General features: G+C 41.0%; 2 protein-coding genes across 2 annotated transcripts; one reads left to right on the top strand and one right to left on the bottom strand.

Annotated features, from left to right (window-relative positions):
* Positions 1–385: 385 nt before the first annotated feature.
* grwd1 (glutamate-rich WD repeat containing 1) lies at positions 386–19,591 on the top strand. The gene is made up of 7 exons (XM_034174642.1): positions 386–656; positions 768–885; positions 2,431–2,593; positions 2,694–2,904; positions 8,167–8,312; positions 9,326–9,517; positions 19,006–19,591. Exons 1-7 carry the CDS (start codon positions 431–433, stop codon positions 19,312–19,314), a joined length of 1,365 nt encoding a protein of 454 aa, XP_034030533.1. The 5' UTR covers positions 386–430; the 3' UTR covers positions 19,315–19,591.
* A 1,323-nt stretch (positions 19,592–20,914) lies between these two features.
* On the bottom strand, positions 20,915–23,190 carry cdc42ep5 (CDC42 effector protein (Rho GTPase binding) 5). Its single transcript, XM_034174643.1, has 2 exons — positions 23,041–23,190; positions 20,915–22,443 (listed from the first exon to the last, which is right to left on the bottom strand). The coding sequence occupies exon 2, from the start codon at positions 22,439–22,441 to the stop codon at positions 21,557–21,559; it is 885 nt and encodes a 294-aa protein (XP_034030534.1). The 5' UTR covers positions 22,442–22,443; positions 23,041–23,190; the 3' UTR covers positions 20,915–21,556.
* Positions 23,191–24,088: the final 898 nt, after the last annotated feature.

Consider the following 24,088-nt stretch of genomic DNA (forward strand, 5'->3'; position numbering starts at 1 on the left):
TGTACCTGTTAGTACCCAGCTGTGCAGCCTCTCCCAAATTCTTTCCCGTTTCAGTCTGCGCGGCAGCAGATCTTGCATGTCAAAAGAACAGGAGCCTATCCTGATCCTCAGTGCATGCACGCCCTCATGCAAAAAAGTGGTTGGATTAGTCATGTAATTACACCCGATTTCGGGGACAAAGGTGAACCTTACTAGGTCGAGTTGACCCTCCTCGTGTTTATTCCCAATTTCTCACATGTCAGGCTCAGATTTTTAGATTTATGAATTTGATAATTCCCAGACATCTCTGATCATTCCTGGCAGCAGGACTCGCGAGCCAAAGGGCCATCTGAATTCCCGTAAACAGGGGTGGGAGGGGGTGGGCGTGGTGTTTAAACCTCGTGACCTTTCGTCATACCGGATGTAAGCAAAAACATCACCGTCTGCCAAGATGTCTGCACCCTCTGAAGACACGTTTGCCGAGGAAGAAGGCGAAATGGAGGACGTAGACGAAGCGGGCAGCAGTGATGAAGACGAGGAGGGCATGGAGGAGGAAGAAGGAGCTGACGGAGAGGGGCAGAAGAAAGTCTACGTGCCCGGGATGGAGTCGCTTCAGCCCGGGGAGGAGCTGGAGATGGACAGGACCGCTTACCGCATGTACCACGAGTGTCAAACAGGCAAGTTGAACCGCCACGTGTCCTCATAACGGGCACGTTTATGAAGCAGACCGTGCACGAACTGCAGCGTCACGTCACGTGTTGTGTTGTGTTGCGTTGCGTTGCGTTCAGGTGCTCCGTGTTTGAGCTTCGACATACTGAGAGATGGACACGGAGACGGCAGGGAGCAGTTCCCGCTGGCCATGCTTCTGTGCGCGGGCACGCAGGGTGACACAGCTCTGAGCAACAGGTCCGCAAAACACCTTCGTACACCACATATATTTTAAACGTGCTCACACGTTATGCAGCAGAGTTTTTTCCTTAAAGGTTCTGCTGCCTTCGAGAGCCAGACCGATATGTTTTTTTTTTTTTTTTGGGGGGGGTAGGCAAATAAAAGTTATCACAACATATTTGTGCTGGTACATTCGTTAAAAATGGCAGTGGTTCCCAACATTTGTGTAGCACTTTTCCATCTGCATCAGACGCTCAAAGTGCTTTACAATTATGCCTCACATTCACACAAACACACTCACACACCGATGTCAGGGTGCTGCCATGCAAGATGCTCACTACACACCAGGAGCAACTTGGGGATTAAGGACCATGCCCAAGGGCCCTTAGTAATTTTTGTACTTGCTTTAAATTAGGTAGGTAGGTCTCGCGAGCTGCCGGCATCACCAAAGACACATCCCACCCCAGCAACCACCTGTTTGACCTACTACCCTCCAGCCGACGGTATAGGTCAATCAAAACTAGGACAAACAGACTCAGTGACAGCTTTCGCCCCAGAGTGATCACTGCACTGAACAATAACAACTCACTCTACCCTGCACCTTTCAAGTTTCTTGTGCAATATCTGTAAACCATGTGCAATTTTCCTGTGTAATATGATTCCGCAGTTGTATATAATTTTCATTTTACATTTTACTTGGTCCACATTTTATTTTATTTTACCTTATATTTATATTAGTTGCACATATACTCTGAATAATTTACCGTTAAATTTCACTATCTTTTATATTGGCTAAAAATTACTCGCACCACGGAAAGCACCTTTTTGGAGTTGCACTCAAATCTCGTTGTAATGCAAATTACAATGACAATAAAGGCGATTCTGATTCTGAAATGGTCTTGTATCATCTGCCTGATGGCAATAGCTCAAACAGAGAGTGGCCAGGGTGAGATGAGTCCTTTAGGATGGTGTTGGCTTTACTGAGACAGTAAGATCCATGAAGGTCCCCCAGTGTGGGTCAAGGGCACCCAATGATCTCTGCCATTTTGGTAACCCTTTGGAGCTCTTTCCTGTTTGGCACTGTGCAGCTGGCAAACCACGTACAGAGATAGTATGTGAGGATGCTTTCCATGGTAGAGTGGTAAAAAGACAAGCAGTCTCTGGTTTATGTTATTTTTCCTGGGGATTCTCAGGAAGTGGAGTCTTTGCTGTGCCTTCTTTACCAAGTGTGGGGTCTTCCTGTCCCAGGATGCTCTACATCGTGCTACAAACTAAGCAATAAATTAAAACACTAATGTAACTTGTGCATCATTTGTTCTTTTCTATATGGTCTTTTTGGTGGGCCGGGCATTTTTTGTAGCATTTTACTCCAAAATCTTGGAGGCTCCATCTTATTTTCCTACTTACTGTGCTGTGTGGGAACAGAACACATTTATCTTGAGTGTGCATCATTCCTGTGTGCAACTTTCAACATACTACCTCACAGTGTTCTTGATTACTTGAAACTCCAGTTTCTCTGGTGCCATTGCTGCTGTTTTGAATGCGTTCTATCCAATCTCGTAGACTTGTTGTCATGCGCATGCACAACCTTCATGGAACAGAGACAGAAAAAGAAGGAGAAGAAAGCAGTGAAGAAGACAGTGATGAAGAGGAAGAGGATGAAGACAAGAAGCCACAGATGGAACTGGCCATGATGCCTCACTTTGGAGGGATTAACAGAGTCAGAGTATGTTTGTGCATGTGTGTATGTGCAAAACACGCTGTTTTCATAAACTGTTGTTTCCCAGTTACGTGGACTATTTTTTATTTTTTTTTTACACTTTCAGACGACTCAGCGTGGAGAGCAGTCACTGGCTGCTGTCTGGTCAGAAAAGGGTCAAGTTGAAATATTTGATCTTCGACCACAGCTGGAGGCTGTCCATAGTTCTGCTGTCATGGCAGCTTTTGTCAAACAGCAGAAAGAAGCCACAGCACTCTTCAGTTTCTCAGGCCACATGATTGAAGGCTTTGCAGTTGATTGGTCACCTACAGTACCTGGTAAGTGAATCAGACTTGCACTAAAATTTCCAAGAAAAAAGTTTCAAAGTAACTAAAATATGCTGTGAGTATCAATCAATCAATTTTATTTATATAGCGCCAAATCACAACAAACAGTTGCCCCAAGGCGCTTTATATTGTAAGGCAAGGCCATACAATAATTACAGAAAAACCCCAACGGTCAAAACGACCCCCTGTGAGCAAGCACTTGGTGACAGTGGGAAGGAAAAACTCCCTTTTAACAGGAAGAAACCTCCAGCAGAACCAGGCTCAGGGAGGGGCAGTCTTCTGCTGGGACTGGATGGGGCTGAGGGAGAGAACCAGGAAAAAGACATGCTGTGGAGGGGAGCAGAGATCAATCACTAATGGTTAAATGCAGAGTGGTGCATACAGAGCAAAAACAGAAAGAAACACTCAGTGCATCATGGGAACCCCCCAGCAGTCTAAGTCTATAGCAGCATATCTAAGGGATGGTTCAGGGTCACCTGATCCAGCCCTAACTATAAGCTTTAGCAAAAAGGAAAGTTTTAAGCCTAATCTTAAAAGTAGAGAGGGTGTCTGTCTCCCTGATCCGAATTTGGAGCTGGTTCCACAGGAGAGGAGCCTGAAAGCTGAAGGCTCTGCCTCCCATTCTACTCTTACAAACCCTAGGAACTACAAGTAAGCCTGCAGTCTGAGAGCGAATCACTCTATTGGGGTGATATTGTACTATGAGGTCCCTAAGATAAGATGGGACCTGATTATTCAAAACCTTATAAGTAAGAAGAAGAATTTTAAATTCTATTCTAGAATTAACAGGAAGCCAGTGAAGAGAGGCCAATATGGGTGAGATATGCTCTCTCCTTCTAGTCCCCGTTAGTACTCTAGCTGCAGCATTTTGAATTAACTGAAGGCTTTTCAGGGAACTTCTGGACAACCTGATAATAATGAATTACAATAGTCCAGCCTAGAGGAAATAAATGCTTGAATTAGTTTTTTCAGCATCACTCTGAGACAAGACCTTTCTAATTTTAGAGCTATTGTGTAAATGCAAAAAAGCAGTCCTACATATTTGTTTAATATGCGCTTTGAATGACATATCCTGATCAAAAATGACTCCAAGATTTCTCACAGTATTACTAGAGGTCAGGGTAATGCCATCCAGAGTAAGGATCTGGTTAGACACCATGTTTCTAAGATTTCTGGGGCCAAGTATGTTGATGACATGTTGATGGTTTGGATGAAGTAACTAATGAAAATAACTCAGACAGAACAATCTGAGAGAAAGAGTCTAACCAAATACCGGCATCACTGAAAGCAGCCAAAGATAACGATACGTCTTTGGGATGGTTATGAGTAATTTTTTCTCTAATAGTTAAAATTTTATTAGCAAAGAAAGTCATGAAGTCATTACTAGTTAAAGTTAAAGGAATACTCGGCTCAATAGAGCTCTGACTCTTTGTCAGCCTGGCTACAGTGCTGAAAAGAAACCTGGGGTTGTTCTTATTTTCTTCAATTAGTGATGAGTAGTAAGATGTCCTAGCTTTACGGAGGGCTTTTTTTATAGAGCAACAGACTTTTTCCAGGCTAAGTGAAGATCTTCTAAATTAGTGAGACGCCATTTCCTCTCCAACTTACCGGTTATCTGCTTTAAGCTGCGAGTTTGTGAGTTATACCACGGAGTCAGGCACTTCTGATTTAAAGCTCTCTTTTTCAGAGGAGCTACAGCATCCAAAGTTGTCTTCAATAAGGATGTAAAACTATTGACGAGATACTCTATCTCACTTACAGAGTTTAGGTAGCTTTAGGTAGCTTTGAGCAAAGCCAATTGAGTCTAATAATAGATTAAATGCAGTGTTGAGGCTGTCATTCTCAGCATCTGTGTGGATGTTAAAATTGCCCACTATAATTATCTTATCTGAGCTAAGCACTAAGTCAGACAAAAGGTCTGAAAATTCACAGAGAAACTCACAGTAACGACCAGGAGGACGATAGATAACAACAAATAAAACTGTTTTTTGGGACTTCCAATTTGGATGGACAAGACTAAGAGTCAAGCTTTCAAATGAATTAAAGCTCTGTCTGGGTTTTTGATTAATTAATAAGCTGGAATGGAAGATTGCTGCTAATCCTCCGCCTCGGCCCGTGCTACGAGCATTCTGACAGTTAGTGTGACTCGGGGGTGTTGACTCATTTAAACTAACATATTCATCCTGCTGTAACTAGGTTTCTGTAAGGCAGAATAAATCAATATGTTGATCAATTATTATATCATTTACTAACAGGGACTTAGAAGAGAGAGACCTAATGTTTAATAGACCACATTTAACTGTTTTAGTCTGTGGTGCAGTTGAAGATGCTATATAATTTTTTCTTTTTGAATTTTTATGCTTAAATAGATTTTTGCTAGTTATTGGTGGTCTGGGAGCAGGCACCGTCTCTACGGGGATGAGTATGAATGAGGTCATGCTGTACCTGTGGCAAGGTACCTCTCACTCTCTGTCTCTCAAGTCTGAAAGAATACTATTCTGTTGAAAGCTACCAATTACCACCAACAGAGCAGTTTTTTCCCAATCCTGGTTCTTGGGACCTACAGCACTGTACATTTTCCAGTTGCCCTTGAACTAATCAGAGCTCAGTCAGGTGTGTTCCGCTAATCAGCAGCTGACTAAACAATGGAACACACCTGACTGAGTTGATCTGCTCTGATGAGTTCAAAGACAAATGGAAAATATGTAGCACTGTGGGTCCCCAGGACCAGGACTGGGAAACACTGACAGAGAGGACTACTCTAGTGTGAGCAAGCATTCATATGCAGTGATGAGTCAGCACCGGTTTGGACAACACAGTGTAGCTGTCCAATTGTCCAAATGAAGAAGACACCAGATGTGTAGCAGTGGTCCAGTCAGAGCTGTTGCAACCTTTTATTGGCCAACACATGGCTAAGTTTTTTTGGAGAGGTTCATGCATGTCATGGCAGGAGCCTCAGCAAGCTGTTATGCTGCTGTTATTTTATTTTTATTTATATGGATTTCTGCTATAAATGATCAAACCTGTACCTTGTAGAAGCGTTCAAGTTCACGTTGCCTTGTTCATAACATCAGGAGTAGGCATAAAGGGTCTTTGAGCACTAGCCCAGGGAACTAGCAACTCCTGGAATTTTTTGGCCTTGCTGCTTCGGATTTAGTGGACACCCTTTGATTTTGGACACCCTTCTTGGTGAATTCTTTGAATCCAGTTTTCATGCATATGAATGAATGAATTTATTTATTTATTTGGCACACAAACTCAACAGTAACAAAAAAACTGATACACAAGACAATTCCACTGTGACATGTGTGACCAAAAGGGGGTGAGCAGAAGCAAAGCTTATAAACGCCCACCCCTTATATACATACAAACATACATATATACGTACTCATTACAACCCCCAGAGCAAGCACACAGGCGACAGTGGTAAGGAAAGACTCCCTCCGATGTATTGAGGAAGAAACCTCAAGCAGACCAGACTCTAAGGGGTGACCATCTGCTTGGGCCATGCTACAAACACATTTAACACAACACAAACTCAAGTCCCGTCATCATAAACATCTCTAGTGTAGATACATACGAGGTCTGTCCATAAAGTATTGTACCTTTTTATTTATTTATTTTTTTAACTATATGGATTTGATTCATATGTTTTCACTTCAGACAAGCTTGAACCCTCGTGCTCATGCGTGAGTTTTTCCACGCCTGTCGGTGACGTCATTCGCCTGTGAGCACGCCTTGTGGAAGGAGTGGTCCCGCCCCGTTATCGGATTTTCATTGTCTGGAAATGGCGGAATGATTTGGGTTTTTTTTTCCATCAGAATTTTTTCAGAAGCTGTTAGAGACTGGCACCTAGAAACTATTCTAAAAATTTATCTGGCTTTCGGTGAAAATTTTACGGGCTTCACAGAGAATAAGGTCTGGTAGTACAGCTTTAAGGACCCCTTTAAGGACGCTCAGCGCGCCGCGCTCCGAGCTGCGACGACACGGCACAAGCCACCGGACCATTTCTGAGCTGATGGCTCTGTGGATACGAGACCGTCGTGTGCTCTTTCTCTGGTTATCACAAGAGCTGGACATCAGCCATTTTCCGGCAGATTTCACTTTTAACAAGAGATTTTGTCATGCAAAGCCGAGCGGAGGCTTCGCGCGTCACGACCGATTCGCTTTGGAAGCGAGACAAAGGAACACCTCCGTTTGCTTTTGGAGGGCGGTATGCATTTTTAGAGGCCCAGCGTTCACACCCAGTCGCCCAAAATAACTCGGGCGAATATCTATCATTTTGGGCGACTGGGCGTGAACGGAGGGACTCAGAAAATGCGTACTGCATGACAACAGCATGTTATTTGCATTATTAACACTTTTTACTGAGATACACAACACGTAACGTACATAAAAAGTTGGCTGACTTAAGTCTTGTTGTGTCAGCTGGCGCGCGCGCTGCTCTCCACATTCAGCAATGCATCCTCATCAAGCTGCCTGCTTTGGCTGCTGTTCATTGTCGTACTATCCATGAGAAAATCATCTCTAATATCCATATTGGGACCAGCACACACTTCTCGCCTTTTCATCTTTTCCTCTGCGGACAGTTCTTGGGCTGCGTGCGCTATGACGTCATTTGTTTACGCACAGCGGGCAGGTATAGCCAAGTAGAGTCGACGTAAATCTACTATACCGGCCTGGCAATGCCTCGGTAAAGTGATAATAATGCACATTATTATACAATTGAATGTTGACGTGCAGTGGTATGAATAGTTGCATGAGTTAAAAGCTAGAATATTCCATAAATACTCTTTCATTTCATGGATGGAAAACATTCATTATTTGTTTCATAGAACACCTAAATAGATCCTCATCAAGGCAAAGTCCACATGCACTAGCTTCCTTGTATCATGGATGCATTTTTATGAAAAGGTGGAGTCAATCAGTGGAGTGCTGGAACAAAATGAACAGTAAATGGAACTAAATATCACAGAAAACACAGTGGCACAAATAATCAATTCCATGTTGACACACTGTATATCCATCAAATGACAATGATCTGTTTAGGTGTTACAGAAGCCCACTTAGAATGGCAAATGGCACAAGATTTACATTTTAATGATTGATTTGGTCTGTACAATTGTTACATCACTTTTGCAGCATCTTTATTTTTCTCTCATACTAATCAAAAGTTCTCCTCATGTTAAATCGGTGTAATCTAAATATTCTGGTGTCAGTTAACGCCAGAGACATTCTCATCTCTCTCATTAGGTCGTCTCGTCAGCGGTGACTGCAGAAAGAATATCCATGTGTGGCAGCCACGGGAAGGTGGGACCTCGTGGCAGATTGACCAGCGTCCTTTCAGCTCCCACAGCAAGTCTGTGGAGGATCTGCAGTGGTCTCCAACGGAAGCAACAGTAGGTTGACACATCAATGATGGTAGATATGTATCCAAGTCGAGCTCAGTGGAGTTTCCTCACAGCCAAAATGCCAGACTGGCATCTTCAATCCCCTCTGCAAGGAAGAGTTTACCCGCGGGGGGGCTTTTTATGTCATTTGTTTCCCCAGATGAGGTTCTTGGATGAAAAAGCTGAGTGTGATTGGAAAGAATCAAAGTATGCCGAGTTAAAACATCTGTTTGCAGCATAGCAACTCTGTGCGGACTCACTGTTATTACTGCAAATGACAGGCCAGCATGTGTAATTTATGCACGGTTGTATTCATTACCGTAATTAAATCAGCTCTGTTTTTATTCTTGATATGTGGATTTGCATGTCAGTCTGAAGTTTTGTTGATGCTGCCACAGTACTGTTTGTTGTACACAGTGTTTGGCTACACAATGACCTTTGTCTGGCCTGACTCACGTGAACTCAAATTTATCCAAGAATTACAAAAATAGTTTTGCACAACTGTGTGAAGCCCTGCTTTTTACAGACATGGTAAAAGCAGGGCTTCATACCTGACATCACATCATTAAGCATCATTTGTTGCCTAATGATGTTAGGTTCCTTGTTTTGGGAGACCAGGATTTAGGAAAATGATTCCCAAATTGTGGCACATGGCCCCTAGTGAGCATTGAGGTGTCATTAAAATATATATATATATATATATATATATATATATCTTTGATTTGTAATAAATCTTAAAATTACCTAAAAATGTAAATGCATTTTTTAATGTAATAAAGTAAAGCCATGGGACTTAAATTGCATGTTATTCTGAATATTCCTGACCTGGAATCAGTCTGCGTAGTTTCTGTATATATTGAAATACTTCATCTTGGGCTTGTGACTATCAGAATTGGGATGTAAAAACTTGGTTGGGCAACAGAAGATTTTCAGATTTTACAGTGAGCCACGGCATTTTTAAGAGTCTGAATGATTGATTTTGCTTTGTTTCATAAATATTGTCTTTGTATTCTTGTCCTCAGGTTTTTGCATCTTGTTCAGTGGATCAGTCGATTCGCATCTGGGATATCCGCGCCCCTCCCAATTCCATGCTTTCAACCGATGAGGCACACACGTCAGATGTCAATGTAATCAGCTGGAACAGGAGTGAGCCATTCCTCCTCTCAGGGGGGGATGATGGACTGCTGAAAGTATGGGATCTTCGACAGTTTAAGGTAAAAACCAATGTCTTGCCTCAAACGTTTAGCTGATGTCAGAGAGAATCTTCCCACTCCTGCAGGTTTGTAGTAAAAGAGGTGCTGTATTAGCACCTTCATGAATTATTAGTCTTTATTTTATGTATGATACTCAGACTAAATAATTCAGGTGTGTGTGTGTGTGTGTGTGTGTGTGTGTGTGTGTGTGTGTGTGTGTGTGTGTGTGTGTGTGTGTGTGTGTGTGTGTGTGTGTGTGTGTGTGTGTGTGTGTGTGTGTGTGTGTGTGTGTGTGTGTGTGTGTGTGTGTGTGAGACAACCATTCAGTGCAAGGGTTCATTAAAATGCATCTTGTCTATGTGGGAACTTTTGAACTCAGGAACTCACATTGCTGGATGATGGGGTGTGTTGGGGAAAGACTGGAAGTTCATTTGGCTGGAGCCAGTGGGAACTCTCTGGTGTCAGTGAGTGATGTGACATCAGTACATTTACTGACATACTAACAGAGACTGTTTGACTGGGGTTCTTATCTTCACCTCATTATTGTATTTTCAACTATCCAGTCATTGTAAACAAAAGAGCTCTATATCGATTCTCAAAACCAGATATGTGTGTCATTGGACTGCCGATACAATACATATCACAACGTTGATACATTTTTGTGCTTAATATGGCTTATATTCACTTTATTTAAATGCATGCACATGTTGTGGTGTCGAAGTGTAACTCAGCTATTGAGTAATTGAGTTGTACTGCTCAATAGGTGTTGTATTAGTATTTTCTTTTGCACATTTTCACCTTTTTCTTACCTTTACCCTATCCCAGCCTGATTTTACAACCTACATATCTTTTTAATAACATTAGTAACACCAAGACCATCAATCATTTTCATATTTATGACTTCCTTAAGTATAAATGACCTGATTTTGAATGTACAACCCCAAACGGATCCCTTTATGCCCTAGCATTAATTATGGTTACAAAAAAAAAATTATTTCACATACCACTTTAGTTATATAGAAAAGTTTAATTAACTGACTTTTTTATTTTAAACGTGGCTCTTCAGTTACACTTACTGTAGAATTGTGATAAAACCATTATACAGTAAACATGTGTTGTATAAAAAAAATTGTTATACACAAAAATGTCTTCAAAAGTGGACCTTGACTCTGGGAGTGTGTGTGTGTGTGTGTGTGTGTGTGTGTGTGTGTGTGTGTGTGTGTGTGTGTGTGTGTGTGTGTGTGGTGTGTGTGTGTGTGTGTGTGTGTGTGTGTGTGTGTGTGTGTGTGTGTGTGTGTGTGTGTGTGTGTGTGTGTGTGTGTTCCATCCCCTCGCCCCTCTGGCTACACACCGGCACAGTCTGTATCAGCAAGAAACATACTAAGTCCCTTCACCTTCTCCCTTGTTTCACTCTGGGTCCACCACAGCAGATCCAATCAAGATCTGCATGTTGATTTGGCACAAGTTATATGCCTGGTGCCCTTCCTGATGCAACTCCATATTACGTGGAAAATGGGGAGGGGGGAGTCCCTTGAACTGGGAATCTTCTGCACTGGAAACAAGCACACTAACTGCTTGGCCACCAACCTTGCTTAGTAAGCAGGAAGAATGATGAGAAGAAAATGTGTATTTACAGTGCATCTGGAAAATGTTCACAGCGCTTCACTTTTTCCATTTTGGTATGTTACAGCCTTATTCCATTATGGATGAAGTTAATTTTCTTTCTAAAAATTCCACACACAATACCCCATAATGACAATGTAGGGAAAAAAAGCTTTTCTGAGATTTTTGCAAATTTATATATATATAAATGCCTGGTTCTGCTGGAGGTTTCTTCCTGTTGAAAGGGAGTTTTTCCTTCCCACTGTAGCCAAGTGCTTGCTCACAGGGGGTCGTTTTGACCGTTGGGGTTTTACATAATTATTGTATGGCCTTGCCTTACAATATAAAGCGCCTTGGGGCAACTGTTTGTTGTGATTTGGCGCTATATAAAAAAAATTGATTGATTGATTGATATATAAAAAAAAAAAAAAAAGAAAGAAATGTACACAAGTATTCACACCCTTTGCTCAATACTTTGTTGATGCTCTTTTGGCAGCAATTAGAGCCCCAAGTTTCAAGCTCCATTACTGCTCTGTTGCATTGATAGTCACTTTTTACCTCTGTGTTATGACCCACACTTGAATTTCATGTTTCCTTGACCTTGCTTGCTGATTCTGAATTTGGTCACTTCTACTTGTTTTTTGACAACTCTTCCACTGCTTCCTTTAAGGACATGGTTGCCTGTTGGACTGAATTTAAAAGTAAACTAGAAGCAATCGGAGAGTGCAAACCTCCGCCAAGGCCATAGGGTCAATGACGTCCCATGGAATACCCTTTGGCAAAGAGACTTATTCCACGTCGTTTCACGCATAAATGTTTTATTATTGCTGTTAACAGCTCTCCCTGCATCCCACAATCAGGTTTTATGTCTCTTTTTTCAGGACAACCTGTACTTTCAATATATATATGCTATAGTTCTAGTTTACAATAAGAAAGGAAAAAGTAAACCAGAAAATAATTTTCCACACATTTATTCAAAACACACAGCAAACTATAATAAACAACTGTTTTGACACTTTATAAAGGTAATTTGGCCTCTTGTGTGAAAGACTGTACAACACAAAGGTTCAAGCAATAAACACAAATGCACATTTTGAACAATATATACAAAATGGTCTTTGTTGTGTTTGTCTTTATCTCAAAGCAATTTCTGTCTGCTATTACACAAAGGTCACATCACCATCTTCTACTAGAAAGTTGACTGTGTGTTTGTTCTCTTCTGTTCTGAAAGACAATTCAAGGTTCATTCAGTTTGAGGAGCAGCCCCTCGCTCCACTGATATGGTAAACAGTGCTTTACACCAGAGCGAGAGAGCTTGCCACAGGCTTATCCAGTAACATTCACAGGAAAACTAGTTGAGCAATCCTGATACTCACACACTGTTTGAGCATGTGAGATTGTATGAGAGGCTCTCCGTCTGCTCACTTTCACTTTTGCTGTGCGTAATGGCGCAGGGCACATTGGAGCAGCCAGGGGGCTATTCAAACGAGCCAACTAGTAACACATCACTCCTAAAAACAATCTTTGGTGTGTCACGTGAGGTGAATCTGCCCTATAATTGGATTTTGGAAAACCATGTGACGGTGAACCAATTCCGATTGGACACTTAGATTGCTCACGTCATCACACAGCTTCTATGAGTAGTACAAAGATGGTGGGCGGTGGCTCAAAAGTCCACGGAGTTAGCTTTTCAGCAAAAAATGTAAGTTTCTGTCTCATTTCATTAAAAAGTTATTTATACAACCCCTGGCAAAAATTATGGAATCACCGGCCTCAGAGGATGTTCATTCAGTTTAATTTTGTAGAAAAAAAGCAGATCACAGACATGACACAAAACTAAAGTCATTTCAAATGGCAACTTTCTGGCTTTAAGAAACACTATAAGAAATCAAGAAAAAAAGATTGTGGCAGTCAGTAACGGTTACTTTTTTAGACCAAGCAGAGGAAAAAAATATGGACTCACTCAATTCTGAGGAAAAAATTATGGAATCACCCTGTAAATTTTCATCCCCCAAATTAACACCTGCATCAAATCAGATCTGCTCATTGACATTGACCCTATGTGTCTTTTTGCAAGGAATATTTTTGCAGTTTTTGCTCTATGGCAAGATGCATTATCATCTTGAAAAATGATTTCATCATCCCCAAACATCCTTTCAATTGTCCAAAATATCAACATAAACTTGTGCACTTATTGATGATGTAATGACAGCCATCTCCCCAGTGCCTTTACCTGACATGCAGCCCCATATCATCAATGACTGTGGAAATTTACATGTTCTCTTCAGGCAGTCATCTTTATAAATCTCATTGGAAAGGCACCAAACAAAAGTTCCAGCATCATCACCTTGCCCAATGCAGATTTGAGATTCATCACTGAATATGACTTTCATCCAGTCATCCACAGTCCACAATTGCTTTTCCTTAGCCCATTGTAACCTTGTTTTTTTCTGTTTAGGTGTTAATGATGCCTTTCGTTTAGCTTTTCTGTATGTAAATCCCATTTCCTTTAGGCGGTTTCTTACAGTTCGGTCACAGACGTTGACTCCAGTTTCCTCCCATTCGTTCCTCATTTGTTTTGTTGTACATTTTTTGATTTTTGAGACATATTGCTTTAAGTTTTCTGTCTTGACGCTTTGATATCTTCCTTGGTCTACCAGTATGTTTGCCTTTAACAACCTTCCCATGTTGTTTGTATGTGGTCCAGAGTTTGGACACAGCTGACTGTGAACAACCAACATCTTTTGCAACATTGCGTGATGATTTACTCTCTGTTGTTGGAGCCATGATTCATGTCAGTCCACTTGGTGCAACAGCTCTCCAAGGTGTGTTCACTCCTTTTTAGATGCAGACTAACGAGCAGATCTGATATGATGCAGGTGTTAGTTTTGAGGATTTTTTTCCTCTGCTTGGTCTAAAAAAGTAACCGTTACTGACTGCCACAATTTTATTTCCTGATTTCTTATAGTGTTTCTTAAAGCCAGAAAGTTGCCATTTGAAATGACTTTAGTTTTGTGTCATGTCTGTGATCTGCTTTTTTTTTTCTACAAAATTAAACAACTGAATGAACATCCTCCGAGGCCGGTGATTCCATAATTTTTGCCAGGGGTTGTAATTTAGTAAAGCTTGGTCTCAGCCGTCGCATACAACAGCGTTGGCCCCAGAGGGTTTTAAACCCTTAGATCTTCAGCAAATGTATTTATAAAGAGAAACTGCATGAACTACTCAAGTTTTAGTTTCTAATAACAACTTTATTCAGTGAGGAGAAACAAATGCTAAATTATTATTGTCGTAACTTAATTTTTGTTCAGCCTTTGTGACCCGTCTTCATGAAGTTAGATGCAAAAATGTTGAAATTGGCCCTATCCTGCAAAGAATCCTTTAAAAAAGTACTGGATCCGGATCGTGTTCAGGATCATTACAACATTTAATGACTTCTAAGTTAGGCCAAGATACACCCCTGGTAAAAATTGAATTTAAATCCGTTGAGGATTTTTTGAGTAATCCTGTTAACAAACCAACAAACAAACGGACGTGACCGAAAACATAACCTCCTTGGCGGAGGTAAATATGATAATTTGATATCACACTCACACACTCATCTTCAACCACTTAGTCCAATTAAGGGTTGTGGGGGGCTGGAGCCTATCCCAGCAGTTATAGAGCGCGAGGCAGGGTACACCCAGGACAGGATGCCAGTCTGTCACAGGCCCACAAACAAACACATTCACACCCACTTGCACACCTGCGGACAGTTTAAAGATTCCAACCCACGCAAACACGGGGAGAACATGCAAACTCCCCACAGAAAGGCCACACAGAAAGGCCACAGACAGGAACTGAACCCACGATCTCGCTGTGAGGCAACAGTTCTAACCACTAAGCCACCGTGCTGCCGGACTCAAGTGCATATGTGGAAAATCTTAATAAAAAAAAAAAAGGTACCGTATTTAACTAAAACAACAGAAAAGAAGCTGCTACACTTTCGATGGGGCTGTCTTCTCCTTTCTTAGTTACACCAAGTTCAGATTCCTGGGTGAGATGGTGTGACAAAGAAACAATAAATTTTTTTTATCATGCTATCATACTAATAATAAGATCAACTTTACTGGTGATATGGTGCGTCTGGAAAGTATTCACGGTGCTTCATTTTTTTCCACATTTTGTAATGTTACAGCACTATTCCACAATGGAATAAATTAATTTTTCCATCAAACTTCTACTCGCAACACCCATAATGACAGCATCGAAAAATGTATTCATTTATTTATTTGAAATTTTGCAAATTTATTAAAATAAAAAAACTAAGAAATCACGTGTACATAAGTATTCACACCCTTTGCTCAATACTTTGTTGATGCACCTTTGGCAGCAATTACAGCCTCAAGTCTTCTTGAATATGATGCCACAAGCTTGATGCACCTATTGTTGGGGAGTTTTGCCCATTCCTCTGCAGCACCTCTCAAGCTCCATCAGGTTGGATGGGGAGCATTGGTGCACAGCCATTTTCAGATCTCTCCAGAGATGTTCAATCGGATTCCACTCTGGGCATTCACAGAGTTGTTGAGTTGTCCTGGAGCCACTCCTTTGATATCTTGGTTTTATGCTTAGAGTCATTGTCCTGCTGAAAGATGAACCGTCACCCCAGTCTGAGGTCAAGAGCGCTCTGGAGGAGGTTTTCATCCAGGATGTCTCTGTACATTGCTGCATTCATCTTTGCCTCAATCCTGACTAGTCTCACATCCCCACAGCATGAAGCTGCCACCACCATGCTTCACTGTCGGGATGATGCCTGGTTTCCTCCAAACATGACGCCTGGCATTCATGCCCACAAGTTCAATCTTTGTCCCATTAGACCAGATAATTTTGTTTCTCATGGTCTGAGAGTTGTTCAGGTGCCTTTTGGCAAACTCCAGGCAGGCTGCCATGTGCCTTTACTAAGTAGTGGCTTCCGTCTGGCCACTCTACTATACAGGCCTGGTTGGTGGATTGATGCAGAGATGGTTGTCCTTCTGGAAGGTTCTCCTCTGTCCACAGAGGAATGCTGGAGCTCTGACACAGTGACATTTGGGTTCTTGATCACCTCCCTGACTAAGGCCTTTCTCCCCCAGTTGCTCAGTTTAGACAGGCAGCCAACTCTAGGAACAGTCCTGGTGGATCCAAACTTATTCCATGTATGGATGATGGAGGCCACTGTGCTCATTGGGACCTTCAAAGCAATGTTTCTGTACCCTTCCCCAGATTTGTGTCTTGAGATAATCCTGTCTCTGAGGTCTACAGAAAATTTCTTTAGCTTCATACTTGGTTTGTGCTTTGACATGCACTGTCAACCGTGGGACCTTATATGTAGACAGGTGTGTGCCTTTCCAAATCATGCCCAATCATCTGAATTTACCCCAGGTGGACTCCAGTTAAGCTGTAGAAACATCTCAAGGATGATCAGTGGAAACAGGATGTACCTAAGCTCAATTTTGTGCTTCATGGCAAAGGCTGTGAATACTTATGTACATGTGATTTCTTCCTTTTTTATTTTTAATAAATTTGCAAAAATCTAAATTGTTTTTTTTTTTTTTCTTCAAATTGTCATTATGTGGTATTGTGTGTAGAATTTTGAGGAAAAAAAAAGAAGAATTTCATCCATTTTGGAATAAGGCTGTAACATAAAATGTAGAAAAAGTGAAGTGCTGTGAATGCTTTCCGGATGCACTGTATGTGGAAAGCACTACCTGATTGACAGGGGAGAAAGTTTTACCACATGTGCCATCTGTCAGAAATGGACTTTGTGCTCGTTTGAAAGAAAGCAATGCAAATATGTCGCGTTAGCACCATCAAACGCAGCAAGAAGAGGTGCACTATTCAGCCCCCCACCCCTAAACTTAAAGCAATCAATATGAAAAAGTGGACTGATTGCGACGTCAAGCGCTGATCTATCAAAAAACATGGGGGTGGGAATACTGCTATGCATACCATTACCGGTTGTCTTATACCTACAGTAGTGTTCAGAATAATAGTAGTGCTATGTGACTAAAAAGATTAATCCAGGTTTTGAGTATATTTCTTATTGTTACATGGGAAACAAGGTACCAGTAGATTCTCACAAACCCAACAAGACCAAGCATTCATGATATGCACACTCTTAAGGCTATGACATTGGGCTATTAGTAAAAAAAAAAGTAGAAAAGGGGATGTTCACAATAATAGTAGTGTGGCATTCAGTCAGTGAGTTCGTCAGTTTTGTGGAACAAACAGGTGTGAATCAGGTGTCCCCTATTCAAGGATGAAGCCAGCACCTGTTGAACATGCTTTTTTCTTTGAAAGCCTGAGGAAAATGGGACGTTCAAGACATTGTTCAGAAGAACAGCGTAGTTTGATTAAAAAGTTGATTGTAGAGGGGAAAGCTTATACGCAGGTGCAAAAAATTATAGGCTGTTCATCTACGATGATCTCCAATGCTTTAAAATGAAAAAAAAAAAAAAAAAAGACGCGTGGACGAAAACTGAAAACAACCATCAAAATGGATAGAATAACCAGAATGGCAAAGGCTCACCCATTGATCAGCTCCAGGATGATCAAAGACAGTCTGGAGTTACCTGTAAGTGCTGTGACAGTTAGAAGACGCCTGTGTGAAGCTAATTTATTTGCAAGAATCCCCCGCAAAGTCCCTCTGTTAAATAAAAGACATGCAGAAGAGGTTACAATTTGCCAAAGAACACATCAACTGGCCTAAAGAGAAATGGAGGAATATTTTGTGGACTGATCAGAGTAAAACTGTTCTTTTTGGGTCCAAGGGCCGCAGACAGTTTGTGAGACGATCCCCAAACTCTGAATTCAAGCCTCAGTTCACAGTGAAGACAGTGAAGCATGGTGGTGCAAGCATCACGATATGGGCATGTTTCTCCTACTATGGTGTTGGGCCTATATATCACATACCAGGTATCATGGATCAGTTTGGATATGTCAAAATACTTGAGGTCATGTTGCCTTATGCTGAAGAGGACATGCCCTTGAAATGGGTGTTTCAACAAGACAATGACCCCAAGCACACTAGTAAACAAGCAAAATCTTGGTTACAAACCAACAAAATTAATGCCTCACAGATGTGAAGAAATCATGAAAAACTGTGGTTATACAACTAAATACTAGTTTAGTGATTCACAGGATTGCTAAAAATGCAGTTTGAACATAATAGTTTTGAGTTTGTAACGTCAACAGCAGATGCTACTATTATTGTGAACACCCCCTTTTCTACTTTTTTTTTTCCAAATAGCCCAATATCATAGCCTTAAGAGTGTGCATATCATGAATGCTTGGTCTTGTTGGATTTGTGAGAATCTACTGAATCTACTGGTACCATGTACATCCCATGAAACATCCCATGTAACAATAAGAAATATACTCAAAACCTGGATTAATCTTTTTAGTCACATAGCACTACTATTATTCTGAACACTACTGTATGTTTCTATGATACTGCAAACTGGTATTGTCCCCTAGTAACCCTGGTCTGTATATGGTTGTTAAACTGCAGCTTACTGTCATAGTATGTTCTGTCACAATCTTGTGTAGTTTTGTTTTGTCTTGTTAGAATGGCCATAGCAGATGGTCACCCAACTGAGTCTGGTCTGCTTGAGGTTTCTTCCTGTAACCAAAAAATGCTGAAGGTGTTTTCCTTACTGTTGTTGCCATTGTGCTTGTTCATAGAGTGGGTAAGGTTAAACCTTAGTTCTGTATTGTGCCTTATGATTTGGTGCAATAAAAATAAATTAACAATGTGGGCAACTTCAGTAGGCTTATTGTGAAAAAAGAATCCACAAATCCGGAGTTAACACGATGTGCTGATTTTAGGTTTGATAGTATTTTATGTGATGAATCTGTCACGTCTCAGCTCTCATACTCTGTACTTCTAGACTGGGCGGCCTGTGGCAAACTTCAAGCAGCACAGTGCTCCCATCACATCAGTGGAGTGGAACCCTGTGGACTCCAGTGTGTTCGCTGCCTCAGGAGCAGATGATGTCATCAGCCAGTGGGATCTGTCTGTGGAGTCATGTAACGTGGGAGCCAGGGTAGAGGGAGTGAAGGAGTTGCCCCCACAATTGCTGTTCCTGCACCAGGGTCAGTCAGAGATTAAGGAGATTCACTGGCATCCGCAAGTGCCTGGTGTTCTGATCTCCACAGCGCTATCGGGTTTTAATTTATTCAGGACAATCTCTGTATAGTGTGCATGTACAGTGCATGCATGGGTTTTGAAAGACAGGACACTTACAGTAGTACACATTTGTGTAATGAACCTTAAATAAGGCTTGTTTCATGAGTTTTTGCAATAATGTATATATGTAGTTCAGCAGGGTGGGTAATGTTTGGTTATACAGTTATTGGCCCTCATGCTCACCATATGGTCTTTCCGATCAACTTTTACATGAGGATGGTTTACAGATGTCTGAAATATTTTAGGTATTTCTAATTTTACACTTGAAATAAAGTGTTTTAAACTCCTTTTATTTCTGTGCTTGGTTTCATGACTTTAAAGAAATTAGTAAGCATCATTGCTTTTGATATGAGGGGAAAACACATGAACGCTATAAAAGAAACAAAGTTTATTGATCACAGAATGCCAAGGTTTTTTTTAAATGTGAATTTTAACTTAATTTTAATACAATAAAATGTATAGGTTATGGTGATGGACAACTACCTTAAAAATGGACGATGTCAGTTTTAATTGATCCTTACAACAAACCATCAGTTCCTTCATTATGATCTTGATGTTTTAGTAGACCTCTAGAACAAAGGTTTAATAACTGGGTGTTAATTTGGTTGAACTTCATTGATGTAGTCTGTCATCCATCTTGTTATATGCTGACATGAGACTACACCTGTGGTGGTGCTATATAAACTTGTCGGTCCAATACTGCTCTTAAACCCTTTAATTCTTAAGCTATTTTTGGTTATTCTCCTGTTCTTCTGTGGAGAGTAACTGAGCTATGAATAAGCATACATAATCAAACCATCAAGCCAACCATCAAGACATCATTTGCATTGTTCCAGTCCGCCCCGTTGTAAATGGGTATCACCCTTGGCTGGTGAAGTAACCTGTGATGGACTGTCATCCCATCCATGGGCGGTTGTTGATTCTCATCTGCTTCATCCTGTGGAATCCAGGGATGAGCAGCAGCACCGGCGGGTCTCGGAGCCTATACAGAGATTCACTCTTCCTAAACTCTAAAAGGTTCTGCTTCTTCAGGTGATCATTTGGATGCAGCTTAGGGATCTCCAGCTAACCCTGAATTATGCCAGTTAAGATATTCTGAAGCTTTTACAACAAAATCAAATTGGTATTTTTGTTGTTTTTACTTTTCAACATTTACCCACTGATTTTCAGATAAGTATCAAAAACAAATGGATCTTGAAGCTTATTTTTAAATAACTACATGGAAATAAAGCAGACTGACAAACATTTAATGGAAAACTGCAGTGGGAAAAGTTTTTCAGCCAAGGTGTATGTAAACTTATGATCATAACTTTATTGATCATTACTTTGGCTCAGAATCATCTTCAAAAAAAAATACAAGTGATTTCTAAATGGCAATATTTTATTTTTCATGGCATTAAAAAAAATAAATCTATTAAACCAGCATTTTTTTCAATAGATGTACGTGATCTTTCTCTTTGCAGCATAACGAAATAAAACATTTTTTTTTCTTTCAATAACAATCATTACACAAGAAAAGGCATGTACAAAATCACTCCTAATTTATCATTGGACAGCAATCTTTAATTTCCGTGATTGTCTCAGGCCTATCTTACTGCCCAATAAATCGCTTTGGCAACGATGAAAACATGCTAAATAACTGCACTCTTAAAATGGGCTTCAAACAGATTTGTTTTGGTCTGCTCTGTGCAAGCTCACATTGTACATCAGATATGTGATAAGTTCACAGTAGTTCATAAGACAAAACTTAATTTCCTAAACATGTCTTAATTTCACAAAGCTTGTAAAATTGCATTATGCATGAGGAGATGGCATAAATATTTGAATAAACATGCAAAGGGAATAAAGTAATATGACACTGATATTGTACATGCTACAATAATGTTTGCATTCATCTCCCTTAAAAGCACAATTAACCAAAGAAAAAAAATCAGTAAACACATTTGTATCTGAGAAGCATATGACATGGAAAATAATTAATTTAGCTTGAATAAAAAAAAAATTCCACTGAGAATCAGTTTGATAAGAAATTTTCCAGATAAATGAGATTAATCAAAGTGCAACAAACTTAAAACAGCAATGACCTAAACAAAGATTTACTGATCAAATAATCAGTTTTGTCTTTTCCAAATTCTGTGACTTTCAGTCCTGAAACATCCAGCATGTTTGGAAATATTTTGCTTAAATTTCCCTTTCATGTGATACTACACAGTAAAGTTGTACTTTTAAGGAGAAAATAATCTGCTTATCTCCTATAGACCAATTTCATCATCAAACTCGTCTTCAAATGTGTAACCCCTTCCTGCTTCCTCCTCCTCTGAATCAGTCTCTGAGTGACAGCTTTCGACCCTCCTGTCCGTTGGGGTGACTCCTTCATACTCTGAGCTATGTGATGATGCAGGACTAGGTGGCATATCTACTTTGTGATTGGTGAGCTCGATGTGACCTCCCTTCTCATTGTCATCCATTACTGGACTACAACACCCCAGCTGATCCTTATCCTGGAAGTCAAATACTTGACCTTCCTCCTCTTCAGATGCCTGTCGAATGATCTCCTCTCGTTTGTCACTGAATCTCACCTTTGGTCTCAACCCCTTTGTCTTGTTCCCATTCCCCTCTGGCATCTTGCTGTCTTCCATTTGGCTTTGCTCCAACCCAGCTAAGTTTATCCCATTTAACTCATTCTCCATATTCACAGATGTCTCCATCATCCCTCTTGCCTGCTTTGATTCGCAGCTGCTGGGAGTGAGCACGTTGTCCTCATTGGTGTCAAGTCCCAGTCCGTCCATCACTCCCAAAACATCTCCCAGCATTGATGGGCCTAGATCCAGGTCTAAGTCCAGGGTGAAAGAAGAGACGGACTCAGAGTGCTGTAGCTCATTGCTCACTTCGCTTTCTGAACCATCAGTTGTAACACTGCCGTGGCTTACTGGTATGTGTTGGTCAGTGTCGGGCAGGGTCCCTGGATTCCCCTGGTCAGCGCTGGCTGGGCCCGGGCCAAGAGTTGACAGGAAGGATGTGTCACCGAAGGCGTCCCCTCCCCTCCCAATGTGCATGGTGTGCCGAAAATCACCCAGTGGGGCCGAGATCATGGTTGGGTCCAGGCGGGAGGCCCGGGCTGTCTTGTGGAGCGGCATGACTAACAAATAGGGTAAGAAAGAGGATGGATTTTCACTTATTAACAACATCACAATGTGAGTTAAAAGCGGACTCCCCTCGTGATCAGAGCAGGCAAGACTAAAGAGTTCACCAAGTTGTGCAACACCAGCGTTTTGGTGCTGCCGTTGAAGGCCATGCTGGGACTTGTACTTGAAACTGACTTAATGCAACGCTAGCACATACTTTAGTCTACCCCGAGGGCTGTGTGTGGACAAAAACATCAGCACAAACCTTCTCATTCAAACAAACAAACAAGCAAAAGGATTCTTTAACACCAGAGCATTACTTAGTGGGTACTTTCACCCTGACCAACTGTCCAAGCCAAGAAAAAAACTAATTACACTATTAACATGTTTATTAACGAGTTACTACAGTAGAAAGCCTGAAGGCACATTCTACATTAATAAAGCAGTGTAAAAGTATACGTATGCTCAAAGATAATGTATTAGATACGACTAATAATACAGTAAATAAAGGTTTACACGAGAACGGCGCGAGAGTCCTGGTGGATCGATAACTGCTAATCAATTAAACTGTGGTGAGCGTTACAAAACAATTACAAGCGAGGAAAACTTACTTCAAACAATATTTTTTGATAATTTGTTGACTCTCTCCTCAGTATCCAACTTCTCATCTGGTTTTCTTGGTTTTCCTTCCCACTCCACTTTTCCCTCGTTCTTTTTCTCGCCGTCGTTTGTGTGACTTTTCCTTTTTTTTTCCAAAGGGATGGGCACAGAGTGAGGAAGTGACGTCACAGTTATTCGGGAGCGTTTAGTTTGTCGGAAAACGCTTCTTTAAAAGTATGCAGGGAAGCGCGTCCGTTTAATAAAGACTCCAGTCCGGTGTGGTTTCTTGAATGAACGCGACTACGGAAAGAATTTACGCACAACAAAACAGGAATGGAAAAAAAAAGCTCCAAAGGTAAAACAGCTCCCCAGTTAAAGTCTTTCAGGGGCGTAGCCAGGACTTTTCTGAAGGGAGTGGGGGGGGGCCTGCTGATGCAATTAGCTAGCAGAGCTTTTATCATGTAAACATAAACACAATAATGATTCCCAAATGGAGATGAAATCTTTTTTTCTTTAAACCTTAACAGTTATGCTTTCTTCCTGGATAGTGTCCATCCAGGATCCAAGATGGTTCTGTTTGTGGTGGATCCTGCGGCATGCAGCACTGGTACATTTTTCCAAAGCTGACCTGATAAGTATGACATGAAAGCTGATATGAGTTCAACTACACACATGGACAAAAATTGCTGGTACCCCTATATTTTATGTGTACATTTTAACATATGGTCAGAAATAAATGCAAACAAAGCAATTTTATCTAATCAAAATATTTTTAAAAATGTCCAAAGTTATTTGGCAACAAGAACAAAACAAAATGTTTTCATAAAGTGAAAATAATAAATCCTGATATAAAATGTATGCTGGACACAATTATTGGCACACTTTGAAAATTTACAGTAAATCATCACTTTTACAGCCAGTTTTCTCAGGGGATGGACACATGAACACCTGGGGTCTTTCTGTGTGGAGTTTGCATGTTCTTCCTGTGTTTACATGGGTTCTCTCCGGCTATGGGTGCTCTCGCTTCCCGCTACATCCAAAGACATGCAAGTTAGATAA

This window comes from Thalassophryne amazonica, chromosome 7 (assembly GCF_902500255.1).
Source record: "Thalassophryne amazonica chromosome 7, fThaAma1.1, whole genome shotgun sequence".
Lineage (NCBI taxonomy): Eukaryota > Metazoa > Chordata > Actinopteri > Batrachoidiformes > Batrachoididae > Thalassophryne > Thalassophryne amazonica.

What these genes read in the sequence shown, in the direction of transcription:
- grwd1 (XM_034174642.1), top strand. Translation starts at nt 431, where the DNA reads ATGTCTGCACCCTCTGAAGACACGTTTGCCGAGGAAGAAGGCGAAATG. An exon ending in GACACAGCTCTGAGCAACAG is followed by an intron (nt 886 to 2,430) that starts GTCCGCAAAACA and finishes CCAATCTCGTAG; the next exon opens with ACTTGTTGTCATGCGCATGC. An exon ending in TTGGTCACCTACAGTACCTG is followed by an intron (nt 2,905 to 8,166) that starts GTAAGTGAATCA and finishes CTCTCTCATTAG; the next exon opens with GTCGTCTCGTCAGCGGTGAC.
- cdc42ep5 (XM_034174643.1), bottom strand. Translation starts at nt 22,441, where the DNA reads ATGCCGCTCCACAAGACAGCCCGGGCCTCCCGCCTGGACCCAACCATG.